At 42.9% G+C, this 18,723-nt stretch overlaps 1 protein-coding gene across 4 annotated transcripts in view; it reads right to left on the reverse strand.

The window, feature by feature from the left end:
- Nucleotides 1–16,871: 16,871 nt before the first annotated feature.
- lrrk1 (leucine-rich repeat kinase 1) overlaps nucleotides 16,872–18,723 on the reverse strand; it is a 94,193-nt gene continuing 92,341 nt past the window's right edge. For 3 of the 4 annotated variants that reach the window (XM_068313021.1, XM_068313014.1, XM_068313006.1), the window contains exons 38-39: nucleotides 18,120–18,293; nucleotides 16,872–17,373 (exon numbers count right to left, since the gene is read on the reverse strand). In XM_068313021.1, coding sequence (XP_068169122.1) covers nucleotides 17,259–17,373; nucleotides 18,120–18,293 — 289 coding nt within the window. In that variant the 3' untranslated portion in view covers nucleotides 16,872–17,258. Of the gene's footprint in view, nucleotides 18,294–18,723 lie in introns of all 4 variants that reach the window. The other variant, XM_068313030.1, reaches the window with a different exon arrangement.

Raw genomic sequence — 18,723 nt, forward strand, 5'->3', positions numbered from 1 at the left:
TCCCTTCAGGGGTCGCCACAGCGAATCAATTTCCTCCATCTAGCCCTGTCCTTTGAATCCTCTTCTCTCACACCAACTACCTTCATGTCTTCCCTCATTACATCCATAAACCTCCTCTTTGGTCTTCCTCTAGGCCTCCTGCCTGGCAGTTCAAAACTCAGCATCCTTCTACCAATATATTCACTATCTCTCCTCTGGACATGTCCAAACCATCTCAGTCTGGCCTCTCTGACTTTATCTCCAAGACCTCTAACATGTGCTATCCCTCTGATGTACTCATTCCTGATCCTATCCTTCCTGGTCACTCCCAGAGAGAACCTCAGCATCTTCATCTCTGCTACCTCCAGCTCTGTCTCCTGTCTTTTCCTCAGTGACACTGTCTCTAGACCAAACAACATCGCTGGTCTAACCACAGTTTTGTACACCTTTCCCTTCATTTTAGCTGAAACTCTTCTATCACACATAACACCTGACACTTTCCTCCACCCGTTCCATCCTGCCTGTACACGCTTCTTCACCTCTTTTCCACACTATCCATTGCTCTGGACTGTTGAGCCTAAGTACTTAAAATCCTCCACCTTCTTGATCTCTTCTCCCTGTAACCTCACTCTTCCACTTGGGTCCCTCTCATTCACACACATGTACTCTGTCTTACTGCGGCTAACCTTCATTCCTCTCCTTTCCAAGACAAACCTCCACCTCTCTAGCTTCTCCTCCACCTGTTCCCTGCTCTCACTACAGATCACAATGTCATCTGCAAACATCATAGTCCATGGAGATAAACCATACTGCTGCTCACAAATGTTCACTTCTGCCTTTAGTCCAGCTTCCACTACTCTCTCCCATAACTTCATTGTATGGCTCATCAGCTTTATTCCTCTGTAGTTGCCACAACTCTGCACATCTCCCTTGTTCTTAAAAATGGGCACCAGCACACTTTTCCTCCATTCCTCAGGCATCTTCTCACTATCTAAGATCCTGTTGAACAACCCAGTCAGAAACTCTACCGCCACCTCTCCTAGACACTTCCATACCTCTACAGGTATATCATCAGGACCGATTGCCTTTCCACTCTTCATCCTCTTCAATGCCCTCCTCACTTCATCCTGACTAATCTTTGCTACATCCTGGTCCACAACAGTCACCTCTTCTAGTCTTTGTTCTCTCTCATTTTCCACGTTCATCAACTCTTCAAAGTACTCTTTCCATCTTCCCATCACACTACTGGCACCTGTCAATAGACTTCCATCCCTATCCTTAATCACCCTAACCTGCTGCACGTCCTTCCCATCTCTATCTCTCTGTCTTGCCAACCGGTATAGATCAGAACATAGAACATGTGCTGTCCCTCTGATGTACTCATTCCTGATCCTATCCTTCCTGGTCACTCCCAGAGAGAACCTCAGCATCTTCATCTCTGCTACCTCCAGCTCTGTCTCCTGTCTTTTCCTCAGTGACACTGTCTCTAGGCCAAACAACATCGCTGGTCTCACCCTTTTTGTACACCTTTCCTTTCATTTTAGCTGAAACTCTTCTATCACACATCACACCTGACACTTTTCTCCACCCGTTCCATGCTGCCTGTACACGCTTCTTCACCTCTTTTCCACACTCTCCATTGCTCTGGACTGTTGATCTTAAGTACTTAAAATCCTCCACCTTCTTGATCTCTTCTCTCTGTAGCCTCACTCTTCCACTTGGGTCCATTTCATTTACACACATAGATAGAGTACATGTGTGTGAATGAGAGGGACCCAAGTGGAAGAATGAAGTTGGTTTTTTTTGTGCCATTGCAATACACAATTGAATACTTACACACTCACACTCAAATAAACGCACCCATCCACCCACACACGCACGCACACACGCACACACACACACACACACGCACACACACACACACACATGCAGACAATCAGCACACACACACACACACACACACACACACACACACACACACACACACACACACACACACACACACACACACACACACACACACACACACACACACAGTGAGGCGTGGAAGTGATCAGTGCTCTGCCAGGGCCTTTCCTTAGCGTGGGCCAAATCTCCTTGAGACATTAACCCAGAAGCAATTGTGGTAAACAACAGAGGCATTGTCCTTCTTGGGTGGGGGTGGGGCGGGGTGGCATTTTATAACCCAAACCAACCAGTTCCCTCCACCCTCCTTCCTCTGATTCATACGATAACTCAGATTACAAAGTTAAGATGTATTATACAGCATTCTGCAACAGAGTCACTGCTTACCAGTAAAAGTTGATATTCACGGAAAACAAAAAACTTATTTAAAAGAGTTTTTTATAAAATAAGGTAGTAATTGTGCATTATGTGAGAGACACTGACTGACTAAGAAAGGAAATAATGTTACTTGTGTGTACAATGACTGTTTAGGAGGTAAAGCACTAGTATATATTTTCAACTCACAGCACGAAGAGTTGAATCCAGACTTGAGGCCTCTCTGGGTAGAGTGTGTATGAGCTCCATGTGGGTTGGAATAGTTCCCTCTAGGTAACACAGTTTCCTCTCAACTTTCAGTATTAAGGGGTCTAAAGATGTGAACGCTTATTTTTCTCTCTGTACATAAGTTCTGTGATAAACTGACATAAAGTTACCCAGTATTACAAGGAACAATACCGAAGTGATAAAAATTGTTTATTACTCTTACTGTATTTCCCCATTCACAATATATATAATGAAAATGTAAGAATAGTTAATTAGCTTAGATTAGCCTGGAGGTTCGTCTTTTACTGGTGACCTACACAAATTATCTTACAAATTTCTTTAAACAGCTAAAACTGATATCATTCTTGTTTTTCATAAACACCTATTGATGTTTGTTCAAATTAAAGACCCAGAACTCTTGCATTCAAAATAATACATGTTAAGACTAATGTAGAAAATAATCTGTTTGATTCTGAGATAAATTTTGCATCAAAAGTTCATTCAAATGCAGAATCAACATGCTGCCATAAGTAAACATAAACTTCGATATAATTGTTCCTGTAACTTATCAGTATTTAGAAATACTGCAAGGGCATATAGGAAAGAGAAGCTTCACACAACACTGATGCCCAGTGCCTAGTGGACCCGAGAACTGACAACAGCAGCCTCCCAAAACAAGAAACAGAAACTATCTCAATGGCAGACTTCCAAGAAAGAATGTCAAAGATGAAGAGTTGGTCAGCACCGGGCCCCGATATTATCCTTACAAACTGGCTAAAGAAGCTGACAGCACTCCATGAGCGCCTAGCAGTACAGATGAAGCAGCTGAGGGATGAGACGGACCCACAGTGGCAGGCTGAGGCAGGACAGTCCTGATCATGAAAGAACCACAGAAGGGAACCACCCCATCCATCTACTGCTTGATAACCTGTCTATGTACAAAATGGTGTGGCTGATTGTGTATATTTTGGCCTAAAATGTCAATGAAGTAGGTTGTAGTGAAATAATTATCTCTTCATATAGATGAAGTTGTGCTGAAGAATAAAATACCAAGCGTGGATATATTTAACATTTTTTATGCGGTATATAGAGACACAAATGAAAGGTACAAAAAAAGAGGCCAGAATAGACCATGGGAACCAGGGTTAAAAAAATGAAAATCGATCAATAGTTCTTCTTATTGACAGCTTTAGTCCACAAAAAAGAGAAAGTTTGAAAAGCTATTTGTTGTATGAAAGTGCATGTGAAAGAATGGCAAAACCTTTGAATGAAATACTTTACCAATCACTTGACAGACAAGATCAGGAAAAAAACAAAACAATGTGAGGCGACGTGATGACATGAGATAAGATGTTGACTTTTTGCCATAGAATGAAGTCCTACCAGCTGTAAGAAGTTACGAACTGTTTGTGGAAGTCAGCTCAGCAAAAAATATGCATTGTATTAAAACAAAGAAGGAAATGCTTTTTATTAAAATTTTCAGCAAAAGAGGACATTTAGGAATCCACTAGCTTCTGCTATTTTCTCCTTTGGCTCTTGACCTGCTGCCTCATCACTTTTTCTCTTGGAATAATCTTGCCTCCACTCCCCCCTCCCATTTCGTTTTCTTCCTACGCATTTTCTCTCCAACTAGGCCCCTGTTTCATAACTTTTACTTTTACTGAGAAGTCATATAGTTTCTCAAATTCTATTTTTAAGTTGGTGTTGGTGTTGCAATGCAACATCTTGAAAAATAAAATGGTGACAATGTTGGAATGTTCTTCACACATCCCATCACGTGTGTGTTAAATATATCTACGCACCTATATACAGTGGTACCTCTACTTAAGAAATGTATTCCAGAACCAATTAATTTCGTAAGTAGAAAATTTTGTAAGTAGAGACGCATTTTCCATGCAAATGCCCTAATCCGTTCCAAGTCCCACAAAATTCAGACATAAATGTTTTATAAAGTATAAAAATGCATCAAAACGTCACAAATACATGTCACAATTAGATTATTACACAATAAATGAGAGGTGTGCATAATGTAAAAAACAAAGAATAGAGTAAAGAAAAAAAATGATGGTCATTTATCTTTTAACAGCTGTCCTCATTGTTTTTTGCCCTCTTTGGTCCATGCACTACTTGCCTCACCATGCCGAACAACAGAGTGAATGCCAGTCCTCCTTTTGAACTTCTCAAACTACCCAGGTGATGCCTTCAACTCCCGGTGTTTTATGGCTTCCTTTTGTTTTAATAATGTGGCGATTGTAGATACATTACGGCCATATTCTTTAGTGAGATCAACCAAACGCATCCCTTTTTCATTCTTTTCCATTATCTCTTGCTTTGTTTGTACGGACAAAAAAACTATTTTCTTCTTCTTTTCTTTTCCTCTTTTCTCCATTACTTTCTTGGGGTCCATAGTGAATACTCTAAAAGTTAATATATTTACGTAAAACTATCAGAACACCGCATGGGTCGAGGGCCGAATGACGAGGATGCTGCATAGACACCTATCTTGCTACACAGAGGTCCCTCTTAGCCAATGGAATGCCAGGAAGATGCTAGGTAATAGCCAATGGCAGAGCAGCTATAAGAATGATGCGTTCAAGAAACTTTGGGAGTTGCGAGTAGCAGCCCATACTGTATTTTTACCTTTCGTATCCTGAAATTTAGTAACAAGAGGCAAAATTTTCCTGTTGAGGCGTTTCGTAACTTGAAAATTTGGTATGAAGAGATGTTCGTAAGTAGAGGTACCACTGTATTTGAATAAGCTCACTTGAAAACCTCTCGCTGTCACGCCTTCAGTGTCTACCCGGAGGTTCGGGCTGCTAGCCGAGTTAGCTCCGGTCTTCACATTTGTCCATTCTCTCACTTACGAAGCGGTTTTGGCTTCGTCAAACATAGTGGTTTACATTCTTTGATTGTGATGGACCTAACTTTGTCATGTGGGGAACCCCAATGCTTTACTCACCAGGACCGAACTCATGTCTACCTGGATGGCCGGACCATGATGCCGAAGCTGCCTTTCGTCTTCACGTTTGTCCGTCCCTAACACAGAGGGCCGTTATGGCTTCGTCGGACACAGCGGCTTGTTTTCTTGTGTAGCGAAGAAAAAAAATAAAACAAAGTCTGATATTATTATTTTATTTTATCATGGAATTTCCACGGGTCACCGGCGGAAGTAAATGCATGGACTCGCATCTGATCTGAGTATTTCTCGATTCGTTGCCGACCGAGAGGATGCATATCGCTGATTTTGTGTCCGGATCACTGGCAGGCCCGGATGAGGTGTTCCAGCCCCGTGGCCCCTGCTTTCCTCGTCCCCGCTGGCACGGGGTGAACCGCAGCAACCTGCGGCTCCTGTGGCGGGCTTCCCTGACAGCTGATGCCGCGGATCCACCAATTCCCGCCAGGATTGGCCTGGTGAATGCTAAATCGCTAGCGAACAAGACCTTCATTCTGAAGGATTTCTTCACATCCCAAGGTTTGGATTTTCTCTGTGTGACTGAGACGTGGCTGAGTGTTGGTGAGTCCAGTGCTTTCACTGAACTCTTACCTGACGACTGTTGCTACGTTAACTCCCCGCGGACTACTGGCCGAGGAGGAGGAATCGCTACTGTTTACAAAAGTCAATATAAATGTTAGCAGTTATCCCCGTTATCCTCGTTCACCAGCTTTGAACTGAGCCTATTTGAACTGGGTCGCTCTCACTCTGTGCTGTGTGCCGTGGTCTATCGGCCTCCTAAATACAATAAGGACTTTTTAAACGAATTTTCTGACTTTCTGGCTGAAATTATGCCTAAATATGACCGTGTCCTTATTGTTGGCGATTTTAATGTTCACGTTTGTTATCCTGAAAAGCCAATGGCAACTGACTTTTTGAACCTCATTGACTCTTTTAGTCTTGTGCAGTCTGTGTCTGGACCCACACAAGAACATGGACACACACTCGATCTTGTCTTATCATATGGTTTGCCTGTTTTTAACCTAGAGATTTGTGATGCAGTGTTTTCTGATTATATGCCTGTGCTATTTGAGGTTACTCTTGTCGCTAATACAGTTAAATCTGCCGCTGCTTCTCGGCGTTGTCGTGTCATAAACCCTTCCACTGCTGTTCAGTTTTCGGCCGCTTTTAATCATAACTCTGTCATTCCTGGGTCTGTGTGCAGTACAGAGGAGCTTAGCTCATGGTTTCACTCCACCTGCCAGACTGTTTTAGACACTGTGGCTCCATTAAAAACCAGACAGCCTAAAACTAAATCTGAGCCCTGGTTAAATGACACGACTCGTACTGCCAGACGTGAGTGCCGTAAAGCTGAGCGCAAATGGAAAAAGGACAAACTGCAGGTGTCTCTTTAAAAGTTGAGGGACTGCTGGCGTTATTATCAAAAAACTGAAAAATGCTAAAATAGAACACTTGTCTAATATTATCCTCTCTAACTGTCACAAACCTCGTGTTTTGTTTAAAACAATTGATTCAGCTCTTAATGCCAAGCAGACCGCTGGTATAGAGACTTCTCCTGTTGTCTGTGAAAATTTTCTTCACTTCTTTATTGACAAGGTCTCTTCTACAAGGGCTCTCATCTCACCTCCTGCTTACGACCCCTCAATTTCTGTCACCTACTCTGCTGTTTTTGAGCAGTTTGAGCCTGTGACACTGTCCTTTTTACAAGAGATTGTTGGTCAGTTGAGGCCCTCAGGTTCTCCAAATGATGCTGTCCCTCCTCGACTGCTTAAAGAGGTTTTTCCCACTGTTGAAACTTCCGTTCTCACAATTATTAATAGCAGTCTCTCCTCAGGTGTCGTCCCTGTGTATTTTAAACATGCAGTAGTGCAACCTGTGATCAAAAAACCTGGGCTAGATTCTACAGCTCTTGCCAATTTCAGGCCAATCTCCAAACTACCTTTTCTCTCAAAAATCCTTGAGAAGATAGTCTACAGTCAATTAATAGACTTTCTGAAAGAGTACAATATTCTTGAGGTTTTCCAATCCGGTTTTAAAACCCTGCACAGCACAGAATCAGCTCTTTTAAGAGTTTTTAATGATATCTTTTTAGCTACTGACTCTGGTGACTGTGTTATTTTAGTGCTTTTAGACTTAACTGCTGCATTTGATACAGTGGATCATGAAATCCTGATCTCCCGCTTGGAACAGTGGGTGGGATTATATGCTTTTGTTTTTATCTATATTTTATGTTTTATGTTTTTAATTGATTAATTTTACTTATAATATTTGAGCCATTTTGTCTTTTATCTATAATGTTTGTTCTTTTTTTATTCATTCGCCTGTACAGCACTTTGGTCGACTGCGGTTGTGGTGAAGTGCTCAACAAATAAAGTTTGGATTGGATTGGGTTCCTGCGTGCATGTGTGTGTATATATACTATATATATATATATATATATATATATATATATATATATATATATATATATATATATATATATATATCTCCCAATGGGACATACCACCGAAGGTGGTTGAGAACAAGAAGGCTAAGATCCTGTGGGACTTCAGCGTCCAGACCGACAAACAGCTGCTGGCTAACCAACCAGACATTGTGGTGATGTACAAAGAGCAGAAGAGAGCAGTGGTGATAGATGTGGCGATTCCAGCTGACGCCAACATCAGGAAGAAGGAACACGAAAAGATTGAGAAGTATCAAGGGTTGAAAGAACAGCTGGAACAGATGTGGAAGGTCAAGGTTAATGTGGTCCCGTGGTAGTAGGAGCACTTGGGGCAGTGACCCCCAAACTGGAAGAGTGGCTCCAGCAGATTCCTGGAACAACATCTGAAGCCTCAGTCCAGAAGAGCGCAGTCCTAGGAACAGCTAAGATACTGCGCAGAACCTTCAGACTCCCAGGCGTCTGGTAGAGGACCCGAGCTTGAGGATGACACACAGATATCACCCCACAAGGGTGAGAGGGGAGGGACATTTAAAATAAATATATATATATATATATATATATATATACACACACACACACACACACACACACACACACACACACACACACACACACACACAAAATATATATATACATACAATATATATAGAATATATATATACAGTATATGTGTCCCTCTCACCCTTGTGGGGTGGTATCTGTGTGTCATCCTCAAGCTCGGGTCCTCTACCAGAGGCCTGGGAGTCTGAGGGTTCTGCGCAGTATCTTAGCTGTTCCTAGGACTGCGCTCTTCTGGACTGAGGCTTCAGATGTTGTTCCAGCAATCTGCTGGAGCCACTCTTCCAGTTTGGGGGTCACTGCCCCAAGTGCTCCTACTACCACGGGGACCACATTAACCTTAACCTTCCACATCTGTTCCAGCTGTTCTTTCAACCCTTGATATTTCTCAATCTTTTCGTGTTCCTTCTTCCTGACGTTGGCATCAGCTGGAATCGCCACATCTATCACCACTGCTCTCTTCTGCTCTTTGTCCATCACCACAATGTCCGGTTTGTTAGCCAGTAGCTGTTTGTCGGTCTGGAAGCTGAAGTCCCACAGGATCTTAGCCTTGCCGTTCTCAGCCACCTTCGGTGGTATGTCCCATTGGGATTTGGGTACTTCTAGTCCATACCGGGTACAGATGTTCCTGTACACTATCACAGCTACTTGGTTGTGCCTTTCCATGTATGCTGAGCTGGCGAGCATCTTACACCCTGCTACCACATGCTGGACTGACTCTGGGGCTTCTTTACATAGCCTGCACCTTGGGTCAGATCTACTGTGGTAGATGTTGGCCTCTATTGCCCTTGTACTTAGGGCCTGTTCTTGTGCTGCCATGATCAGTGCCTCTGTGCTGTCTGTCAGTCCAGCTTTATTCAGCCATTGGTAGGTCTTCTTGATATCAGCCACTTCCTCTATCTGACGGTGGTACATGCCGTGTAGGGGCTTGTCCCTCCATGTTGTCTCCTCCTCCTCCTCCTCCTCCTCCTCCTCTTCAGGTTTCTGCTGTCTAAGGCATTCACTGAGCAGTTCATCTGTTGGGGCCATCTTCCTGATGTACTCTTGGATTTTTGATGTCTCCTCCTGGACAGTGGCCCTGATGCTCACTAGTCCTCGGCCTCCCTCTTTCCGCTTGGTGTACAACCTCAGGATGCTGGACTTGGGGTGAAACCCTCCATGCATGGTGAGGAGCTTTCTTGTCTTGATATCTGTGGCTTCTATCTCCTCCTTTGGCCAGCTTATGATCCCAGCGGGGTATCTGATGACCGGCAGTGCATACATGTTGATGGCTCCCAAAGGTCCCATATATATATATATATATATATATATATATATATATATATATATATATATATATATATATATATATATATATATCCTGCCTGCTGGTGGGGTAACTCTGTGGTGGGTGCGCTTGGTTTATAATATATACATATACAGTATATATATATACACCTGTATATGGGGAGGTAGTTGCTCAGTGCTAGAGCGCGCGGTAGAGCGGGTTGTCCAATGTCTCAAGATCGGCAGTTCGATTCTCGCTCCCGCCGAAAACAACACTCGGAGGTGAGCTGACAATGGGAGGTGTCAGCTCAACTCCGAAGCAATGCCGATCTGCCGTTGTGCAAGGCGCAGTCCCCCTCACAAGTTGCTCATTTGGGGCCCACCACAAAGGAGCTGCCCGCCACCGTACCTCCTCTGCATGCGTACAGGCCCCCGTGTGTGTTTGTGTGTTCAGGGCCTGTACACACATACAGTTTATATGCATGATTCAAAAACTAACTAGCGTGTCACATTAATTTCTCTGTGGGGATTATAATCATCCATCCATCCATCCATCCATTCTCTTCCGGTTATCCGGGGTTGGGTCGCGGGGGCAGCAGCTTAAGCAGGGAAGCCCAGACTTCCCTCTCCCTAGCCACTTCGTCCAGCTCCTCCGGGAGAATCCCAAGGCATTCCCAGGCCAGCCAGGAGACATAGTCTCTCCAGCGTGTCCAGGGTCGTCCCCAGGGCCTCGTCCCGGTAGGATGTGCCCGGAACACCTCACCAGGGAGGCATCCAGGAGGCATCCTGACCAGATGCCCGAGCCACCTCATCTGGCTCCTCTCGTTACGGAGGAGCAGCGGCTCGACTCTGAGTCACTCCCGGATGACCGAACTTCTGACCCTATCTCTAAGTGAGAGCCTGGACACCCTGCGGAGGAAACTCATTTCGGCCGCTTGTATCCGGGATGGTTCTTTCGGTCACGACCCATAGCTCGTGACCATAGGTGAGGGTAGGAACGTAGATCGACCGGTAAATCAAGAGCTTTGCCTTTCGGCTCAGCTCCTTCTTCACCACGACGGACCAATAGAGTCCGCATCACTGCAGACGCTGCACCGATCCGCCTGTCGATCTCCCGTTCCATTGTACCCTCACTCGTGAACGAGACCCCAAGATACTTGAACTCCTCCACTTGGGGCAGGATCTCATCCCCAACCTGGAGAGGGCACTCCACCCTTTTCCGACTGAGGACCATTGTCTCAGATTTGAAGGTGCTGATTCTCATCCCAACCGCTTCACACTCAGCCTTATAACCAGTATACACAATTAAAAAATAAATAAAAAAATTCTATACTAGCGGACTAGTGAGTTCCTGCTAATGTGTATACTGTACGTAATATACACTAGCGGGAACCTGTGGAAATTCCACGATAAAACAATAGGCTCCAGGAACCCCCTGATTCACAAAAGAGGACACAGTGCTAAAATAAGGCATATTTTAAAACGGAGTGATGCAAAGAAATTAATCCACGCTTTCATCACTTCCAGACTAGATTACTGTAATGCACTTTTTTTCAGGCTGCCCCAAAAAGTCGCTGAAGAGTCTTCAACTAATTCAGAATGCTTGCGCCCGTGTTCTGACCAGGACCAGTGCCAGGGACCATATTTCTCCTGTGCTGGCTTCTCTGCACTGGCTTCCTGTGAAAGCTAGGATAGATTTTAAAATACTCCTCCTCACTTACAAAGCCCTTCATGGCCAGGCACCGACCTATCTGAAGGAACTTTTAGTTCCTTATAATCCATCTAGAGCATTACGCTCTCAACATACTGGCCTACTGGTGGTTCCTAGAATTTATAAAAGTAGGACCGGGGCTAGAGCCTTTTGCTATCAAGCCCCTATATTGTGGAACCACCTCCTTACTTCAGTTCGGGGGGCAGACACCCTCTCACTATTTAAGACTAGACTTAAAGTGTTTCTTTTTCACAAATTTTACAATTAATGGCAACTTAGGTTACTTCGTTTATTTTCATATAGACCTACACTGCTGGAGACTCAACATCCAGACTCACTGAGTTCCTCTCTCCTCCCCCTTCTCTCCAACCATCTCTGTTACTCCTCCTCCTCTCTGATCTCACTTTCCAAGTCTCCAATCACACCGTATTAACTAAACTTCTTCCCTGGAGTCTCTGTGCTCTATGTTCTCCCAGGTTTTTCTCAGGTTCACCCCTCATCCACCCATCTGCTATGGACCTGCTCTTCCCATCCCACCAGTACCACCCCTAACCTAATTATCGGCTGGGGTCCGGCTTCCTTTTTCCTCCGCGCCACCATACTGTTCCACCCCTCATCCACCCATCCGCTGTGGACCATCTGCTGTGAACCTACACCTCCCAAACAACGGTATCTCCACTCACCTAACCATCGACTGGGGTCCTGCTGCCTCTCTTCTTTGGTGTCATCTTACTGTTCCACCCCTCATCCGCCCAGCCGCCATGGACCTTCCTCTGTGGACCTTATCCTCCAAGCCCACCAGTACCACCCCTCAACTATCCATCGGCTGGGGTCCTGCTTCCTTTCTTCCTCCGTGCCACCATACAGTCATCCACACAGCTGTAATTGTGCCTTGACTTTAGCAACCTTAACCATATTGATACTGTCTCTATCTGGCCTATCTGTCACTCTCTCTCTGTCTCTCTCTCTCTCTGATGCTGTTCTTATCTTCCTTTGATTTCTTTTCCACCCAACCGGTCGAGGCGGATGGCCGCCCAAAAGAGTCTGGGTCCTGCCTGGAGTTTCTTCCTCATTGAGGGAGTTTTTCCCCGCCACTGTCGCTTATGCTTGCTCTGGAGGGTTCAGTTGGGTTTCTCTGTCTGTTAAAGCGCTTTGAAATGTCTGCTGTCATGATTAAGCGCTATATAAATAAAACTTGATTGAACTTGAGTGGTTAAGAAGATGATTGAATCTGAACCAGAAAGCTGGTGATGCCTGTAAGTTCAATTGTGCAAGTGCAGTGCTACTTGAACAGTAAAAGTGGAGTTCAGACAATTTTGGTTCTGGATACAAACTGGGCTCACTGATTTTAAAGGTATAAAAGAAAACATCCTGGGCATGATGCCAGCGCAACGTGGGAAAGTTTAAATGTAATTATAAGTTAGAGCTAAGGTAAAGTAGACCTGACAACCTTTGGATGAATAAAATTTTATTAGCCTTATGTAATCTGGAAGCAGGTTTACTTTTTACAGTATATTTAAGTTTGCGCAAACTATTCTTTTCAGGTGATAATCTACCAAAGCCTCTATTTACAGAAGCCACCATTCCTTCATCATTAACATGTTTGTGTGGTCTCGATGATGTCTATATGTGACGCTCAAGAAAGTTGTTCAACTTATTCAATTATGTAATAAAATGGAAATCCTGAGCATGGAATTGGTTTAAATGACATTGATATATGATACAATATACATTTTCTAAATTTTTAGAAAATGTATATAAACAACAATGCATTTCATTTTAGATAATCTGTTTACATAAGCACACATATACTGTATGTGTGCAATAGAATATTAATCATTCAAAAATAAGCAGTTGTGCAGAAAATGTTTACTTGCAATGTTTCTTATTTTAAATAAAAGTGCAATACTTTAGAGATTGGTGTGAAACTGGGGTTCATCTTCTACTGGACTGATGTCAGATCTCATCGTTACTGTCATTGCTGATGCATACTTTAACTAAAACAGTTCTCCTCACAACATATGAGGGTAATGTTCTTCCACTGATTTATATGTTCAGCAACTTGACAAGGTCATGCACGAGTTGATATGTGACTGAGGTAGGCCAAGTGGTGTGCAGTGGTGGGAAATGTTACGTGCCTCAACTACACATTTCAGAAATGCATTGGCAGATTCTGTCTGCATTACAAACCCAGTGGTCTAGTAGTGACAAGAATGAATCTTATTCTGGGCAGAGTGGCTGCTCGTCAAGCGGCCAGGCCAGGGCTGCTGTGGGTATTCTGGCCTGAGCAGAGGTTAAATGAGAGCACCCAAGAACTGAGCACAAGTTATTCATATCTGCAAAGGAGAAGGCCAAGTCTTTTTAAATGACAAGAGCATCATTCATGATATTTGCAGTGCCACCATGTTGGCTACTGAGTAAACTCCTGGCACTGACCTTGTCATCTTTACAGGGGGGCCTACAAGGACTTCCAAGAAAATCTCTGTAGCTTCTTGTCTTTTAGGATGGCAACAGTCTGAATTACAGATCAGAGATAATTTTTTTCTGATATGTGATGTTACTCGAAAACCATTTCTGTAAGGGGTTGTGAATTCATACATGACAGGAAAGGAATAATGGGACAATGAGAGCAGTTTACATATAACAGCTTAAACCCGAATTTCTCTATTTTTTACCAGAATTTTGGACAAACCAGATCACTTAATATATTTTCTGTGGTACTTTTATTGAATAACACATTGGTAGGTAATGATATTCTGTGGGTTACAGACAAATGTTGAGTAACAATAGTACAAATGTTTTAACGTCAACTGTGAATGTGAAAAGAACTAAAATGTATTCATAACAATCCATACAACTAGCTAATTTGTGATATGATGATGGATTTGAAGCTGTTTGACACCTCATTTAAAGTTTAAAGCTAAACTCTACACAACAAAATACAGCACTGGCTGCCAAGTTTCTAGTCAACAAACAGCTCTAATTTAAAGATATACATTTACATATATTTTTTACTTGTCCAGGTTTTCCTATAGGTAAGATGTTTACCTGGCCAGCTTTGCATTGCAAATTAAAGATAATGCAGTGTGAAGGATACAGCAAGTTTTAAAAAAGTAAGCCAAATGAGACTTGAACTCAGTTGGACTTCATAGTCTAAGGACTCGTTCCCGTAATAAGGCTTACGCGTCTTAAATACACTGCTCAAAAAAAAATAAAGGGAACACTGAAGTCACTGAAGTAACACTGAAGTAAACTCAGCAAAATAAGAAAGTAAGCAAAACGTATATTTTAGTGATGGTGGTACACTATGTGTGTTTGTGTGTATTTATAAAAAATAAAATAAATCTATTAATAATTCCCGTTGGGAAATTACTTTTAACTCCAAATACTTGCACACATATATAGTATACACACACACACACACACACACACACACACACACACACACACACACACACACACACACACACACACACACACACACACACACACACAGTATGGAAAATGATCATTTGGACATGAAAAAAATGAAAATACAGTAAACATGTACCGTGAGGTATAGCAAGTGATTATGCTTGGGTCATATCACTGGTTTTTATTTAAAAACAACATTTTTGTCCACTGAGGCAGGTCTCATGTGATTTCTTTTTTTTTGGACAATATTTCCCCTGCTTTAGAAAACACTCGCCTCATACCACTTGTCTCGCGGCACAACCCGAACCACTACCTGAATCAGGCCATGTCCACACGTAGCCGCATAAGTGCGTTTATCAACATGTTTATAAGCAGAACAACTCAGAAAACGGGACTAGAACGTGTGGAAATTCACATAGTTCCTCCTGGAGGATGACCTCCAGCACAGAGTTCTCCCACCAGCAGGCAGCGCATCCCAGTCTGACCCAGAACTGGTGTCGGCGAGGAACGTGAATGAATGAATGAATGAATGAATGAATAAATACATAAACTTTATGACTCATCAAGAAAGAAACGGACAAATATCCAACTGTCAAGCATGTCTATCAACGCGTCTTCGACTTAGAGCTGTTGTACATCAGAAAATAGCCGGTTTTAACTCCATCCATTCTGTGTGTACATGTAGACACGGGTCACACACACTAACGTCACATCAGTTTTCGTCACAGCGTTTTGGTTACAGCGTCTACACGACAACGCAGACCCAAGATTTTCAAAAGACTTCACTTTGGCCAATGTTTTTGTCCCTGATATCTGCGTTGTCGTGTGGACAAAAGGTGTAACTGCAACAAAAAGCCTCGCTGCACGATGCCTTACGTCACATTGTTGACGCGATTCCTTCTGGCAGATGCATAGTGATTAGCTGGGCGCTGTGATTGATTGGGCGCTTGATTGACAGGTAGTGGGTGGAGTTAAAAAATGTGACAGCGTGAGGTTTTCAAGTGAGCTTATTCAAATATATATGTGGGGTATATATTATAGTTCTTATTTTCTTAACATTGATTCCTCATACAAAAATGTTTCATTGTGTGTATGTGAGAACAAATAAATTCCCAGTGATACAGGACACTTGAATTATGAATGTCAGATATCAAGAAAACCAATTCTGGTCTCAACAAATAATCACAACTGAAAATTGATGTGTGAACATACAGTAGGTGAGGTTACTACCTGACCCAGAAGTAGTATTATGCTATGCTAAGTGTTACAGGTACAGAAATTTGAAACTCAGCAGTAGAGCAGATGTCTTGAAGACAGATCACCCAGCCATCGGTGGTTCAAGTCCTGCTCCCGCCAGGACGTCCTCCGGAGTGTGAGTTGACAGTAGGAGGTGTCAGCTCACCTCCCAGCCGAGGCACCCTTGAGTACGGCACCCCCACACACACACACACAAGCTGCTCATTTGGGGCACGATCCCCCATGCGCGACCCGTCACTCTCCCACTACTGTTTGCCGTGTGACATTACTAATTGCATGCCTACAGGACACTAGTGTGTTGTGTTCAGTGGCCTGTATTCAACTATATATGTATGGATGACCTAACCCATATGTAACTACATGCAACTGTAGTGGAGTGAGAAAGACAATTTCCCCATTGAGGGACAATGAATTGGACTTTCTTTCTCTTTAACATACGTAGTTACTTAATAGCTGAGATACAATTTGGTCAGTACTCCTAACAGTACATAGTTCTGTAGCCAAGTCTGCTAATGAGACACACACAATAATTTGTCAGTCACTAAGTGAAATACTAATACTGAATAAACCAGGTGTGTAGTCAGAAATAGATGGAACAAAGGGTTTTTCTAGTATGCAGCTGACAGCTGCAGGAAACAGCCTTGCATGGTCCTCAGATTAAGCAGAAGCCTTGCTAGCTCCCTTCTGTCATCATCACGTCATTAGTAGATATGCCTGTGAGTGTCCTCCTGTATGAATGTAGCAAGACTTCTTTCACAGCACAGATTCACGGTTCCATGTGTCTCAAAAAACACGACAAAAAGCAAAAGAAAAAGAACTTTATTTCATTACATTTGTACAGAGATTATATATACTGTATATATATACACAGTACATACATACATATACATACATATATACACATACATACAAATATACACAACACACACATATATATACATATACACATATATATACTGTATATACACATACACAACAAGTTCAAACCAAATAAAAACAAAACAATGACATCTGAATGGAAGATAAAATGCACTAAACATATAAAAAAAAGCCTCTAGAGTTTTACGGGAAAGGCAAAAAATGAGTAAGCGCCCAAGGAATACCTTGTACATCTGAAACTAATATGAACACTCTGGAGGAGAGACAGACCAGCAACAATGAATATTACAGCAAACAAAAGTAACATTTTATCATCTGCAGATGCTTGTTGAAAAGAACCAGGCAAGACACACATGTTGGAGTCTGTTATCTGCAAGAATCTTCCAAAGCATATGGGTTTGGCAAAAGCTGTGTACCACTGCTCTGCTGAATAACATTAGACAGAACAAAGATGTTAGTTTGAGGCTTCCAGACGACTCTAGTAACAGTGGGGCTGCTGACAGCATGCAGATTCCGGTGACAGTTTAAAGCTAAAATATACTTAGAAACGGGGTAAAATGTGTTCTGAGTTCGGTATTGTCCCATTATTATTGTCCCAGCTGATCTCTAATACCAGTTCATGTAAAAACACTCAGTACTTGTCCTCAACCAGAGTCATTTCCAGAGGGCATGACGCTGCAGAAAGGAATACTTAAATGACAGAAAATGCAAACAGACCGAGTAAGAATAAACAATGGTTTGCAACAGCTGGAGTTGGTAACAGTCCACCATCTTGACCTGAATCTCAGTCATATCAAAATTGCTGACAGACTGTAGCTAGGTGCCAAATTACAGTTTATACTTGATATTAATAGACAACCAACATTCAAAGTTCAATGCGGTTATGTCCTGCAACACAGGACTCTATTTTAGGGCTTTCCATGTTTGCTGTGGAATTGCAGCGTTTTTAGATCTTAGTTTACTATTGACACTCAAGTATGTGGTGGGCCAAATGAACGTTGTGCACAGCTTGAGGCTCAACCCTATGGCAGATCTCCTCACTAACCAACATTGCCCTGATGTGACCGTTTGGCAGCTCTCAATACTGACAGTCTGTCGGAGTGTATTCCCCTCGGCTTGCCCTCCATACAGAGCTGCAATTCTGCACCTTCCTTATGCAGCACAACAGTTACCTTCTTTTCCTCATACTGGTCTCCAAGTGGCCCAGCTCCTCGTAGGACTTGTAGAAGACTTCCAGCTCATGGCAGCCCCAGCCCCGCCAGACACACAGGCACCACTCCATGTTTTCCTTTCTAAAGCCACATACAACTGTATCCTTTGCAACTAGTGCGGCCTCTTCCAGGATTCTGAGAGAAAGAAAGAAGAAGAAGGAGGGAGTGAGCCCTGTGAGAAGGAGATCGATCTTTTTGGAGAAAGTGGGATGTAGTTCAGGGAAGGAGCTTAAGTTGGTGGCACATCTATGTGAACTGTAATTAGCTTTTCCTGGAAGATAGTGTGTATTTCTGGGAAGCAGTTCTTTGGAAAGCCACTGAGGATAATGACTCTACTGTTATTAGAGAAGTTTCTGTTTGTGTAAGTATTAATAAACATTGGTGCACAAAAAAAGTTTTTGTCTGATTCTCAAATGATGAACATTGTGATTGGTGCTCACGTTTTGCACTGCCACGCAGAGATGTTTTAGATGATCACTTATACTTGGATTTTAATGTCAGGTAATAGACGCCATATTTTCAGCAGCTTCTTGCTTTGAAGCCCACCAACTTTACTGTGCACCTT

The sequence above is a fragment of the Antennarius striatus genome, chromosome 1 (genome assembly GCF_040054535.1).
Source record: "Antennarius striatus isolate MH-2024 chromosome 1, ASM4005453v1, whole genome shotgun sequence".
In the NCBI taxonomy this organism is placed as follows: domain Eukaryota; kingdom Metazoa; phylum Chordata; class Actinopteri; order Lophiiformes; family Antennariidae; genus Antennarius; species Antennarius striatus.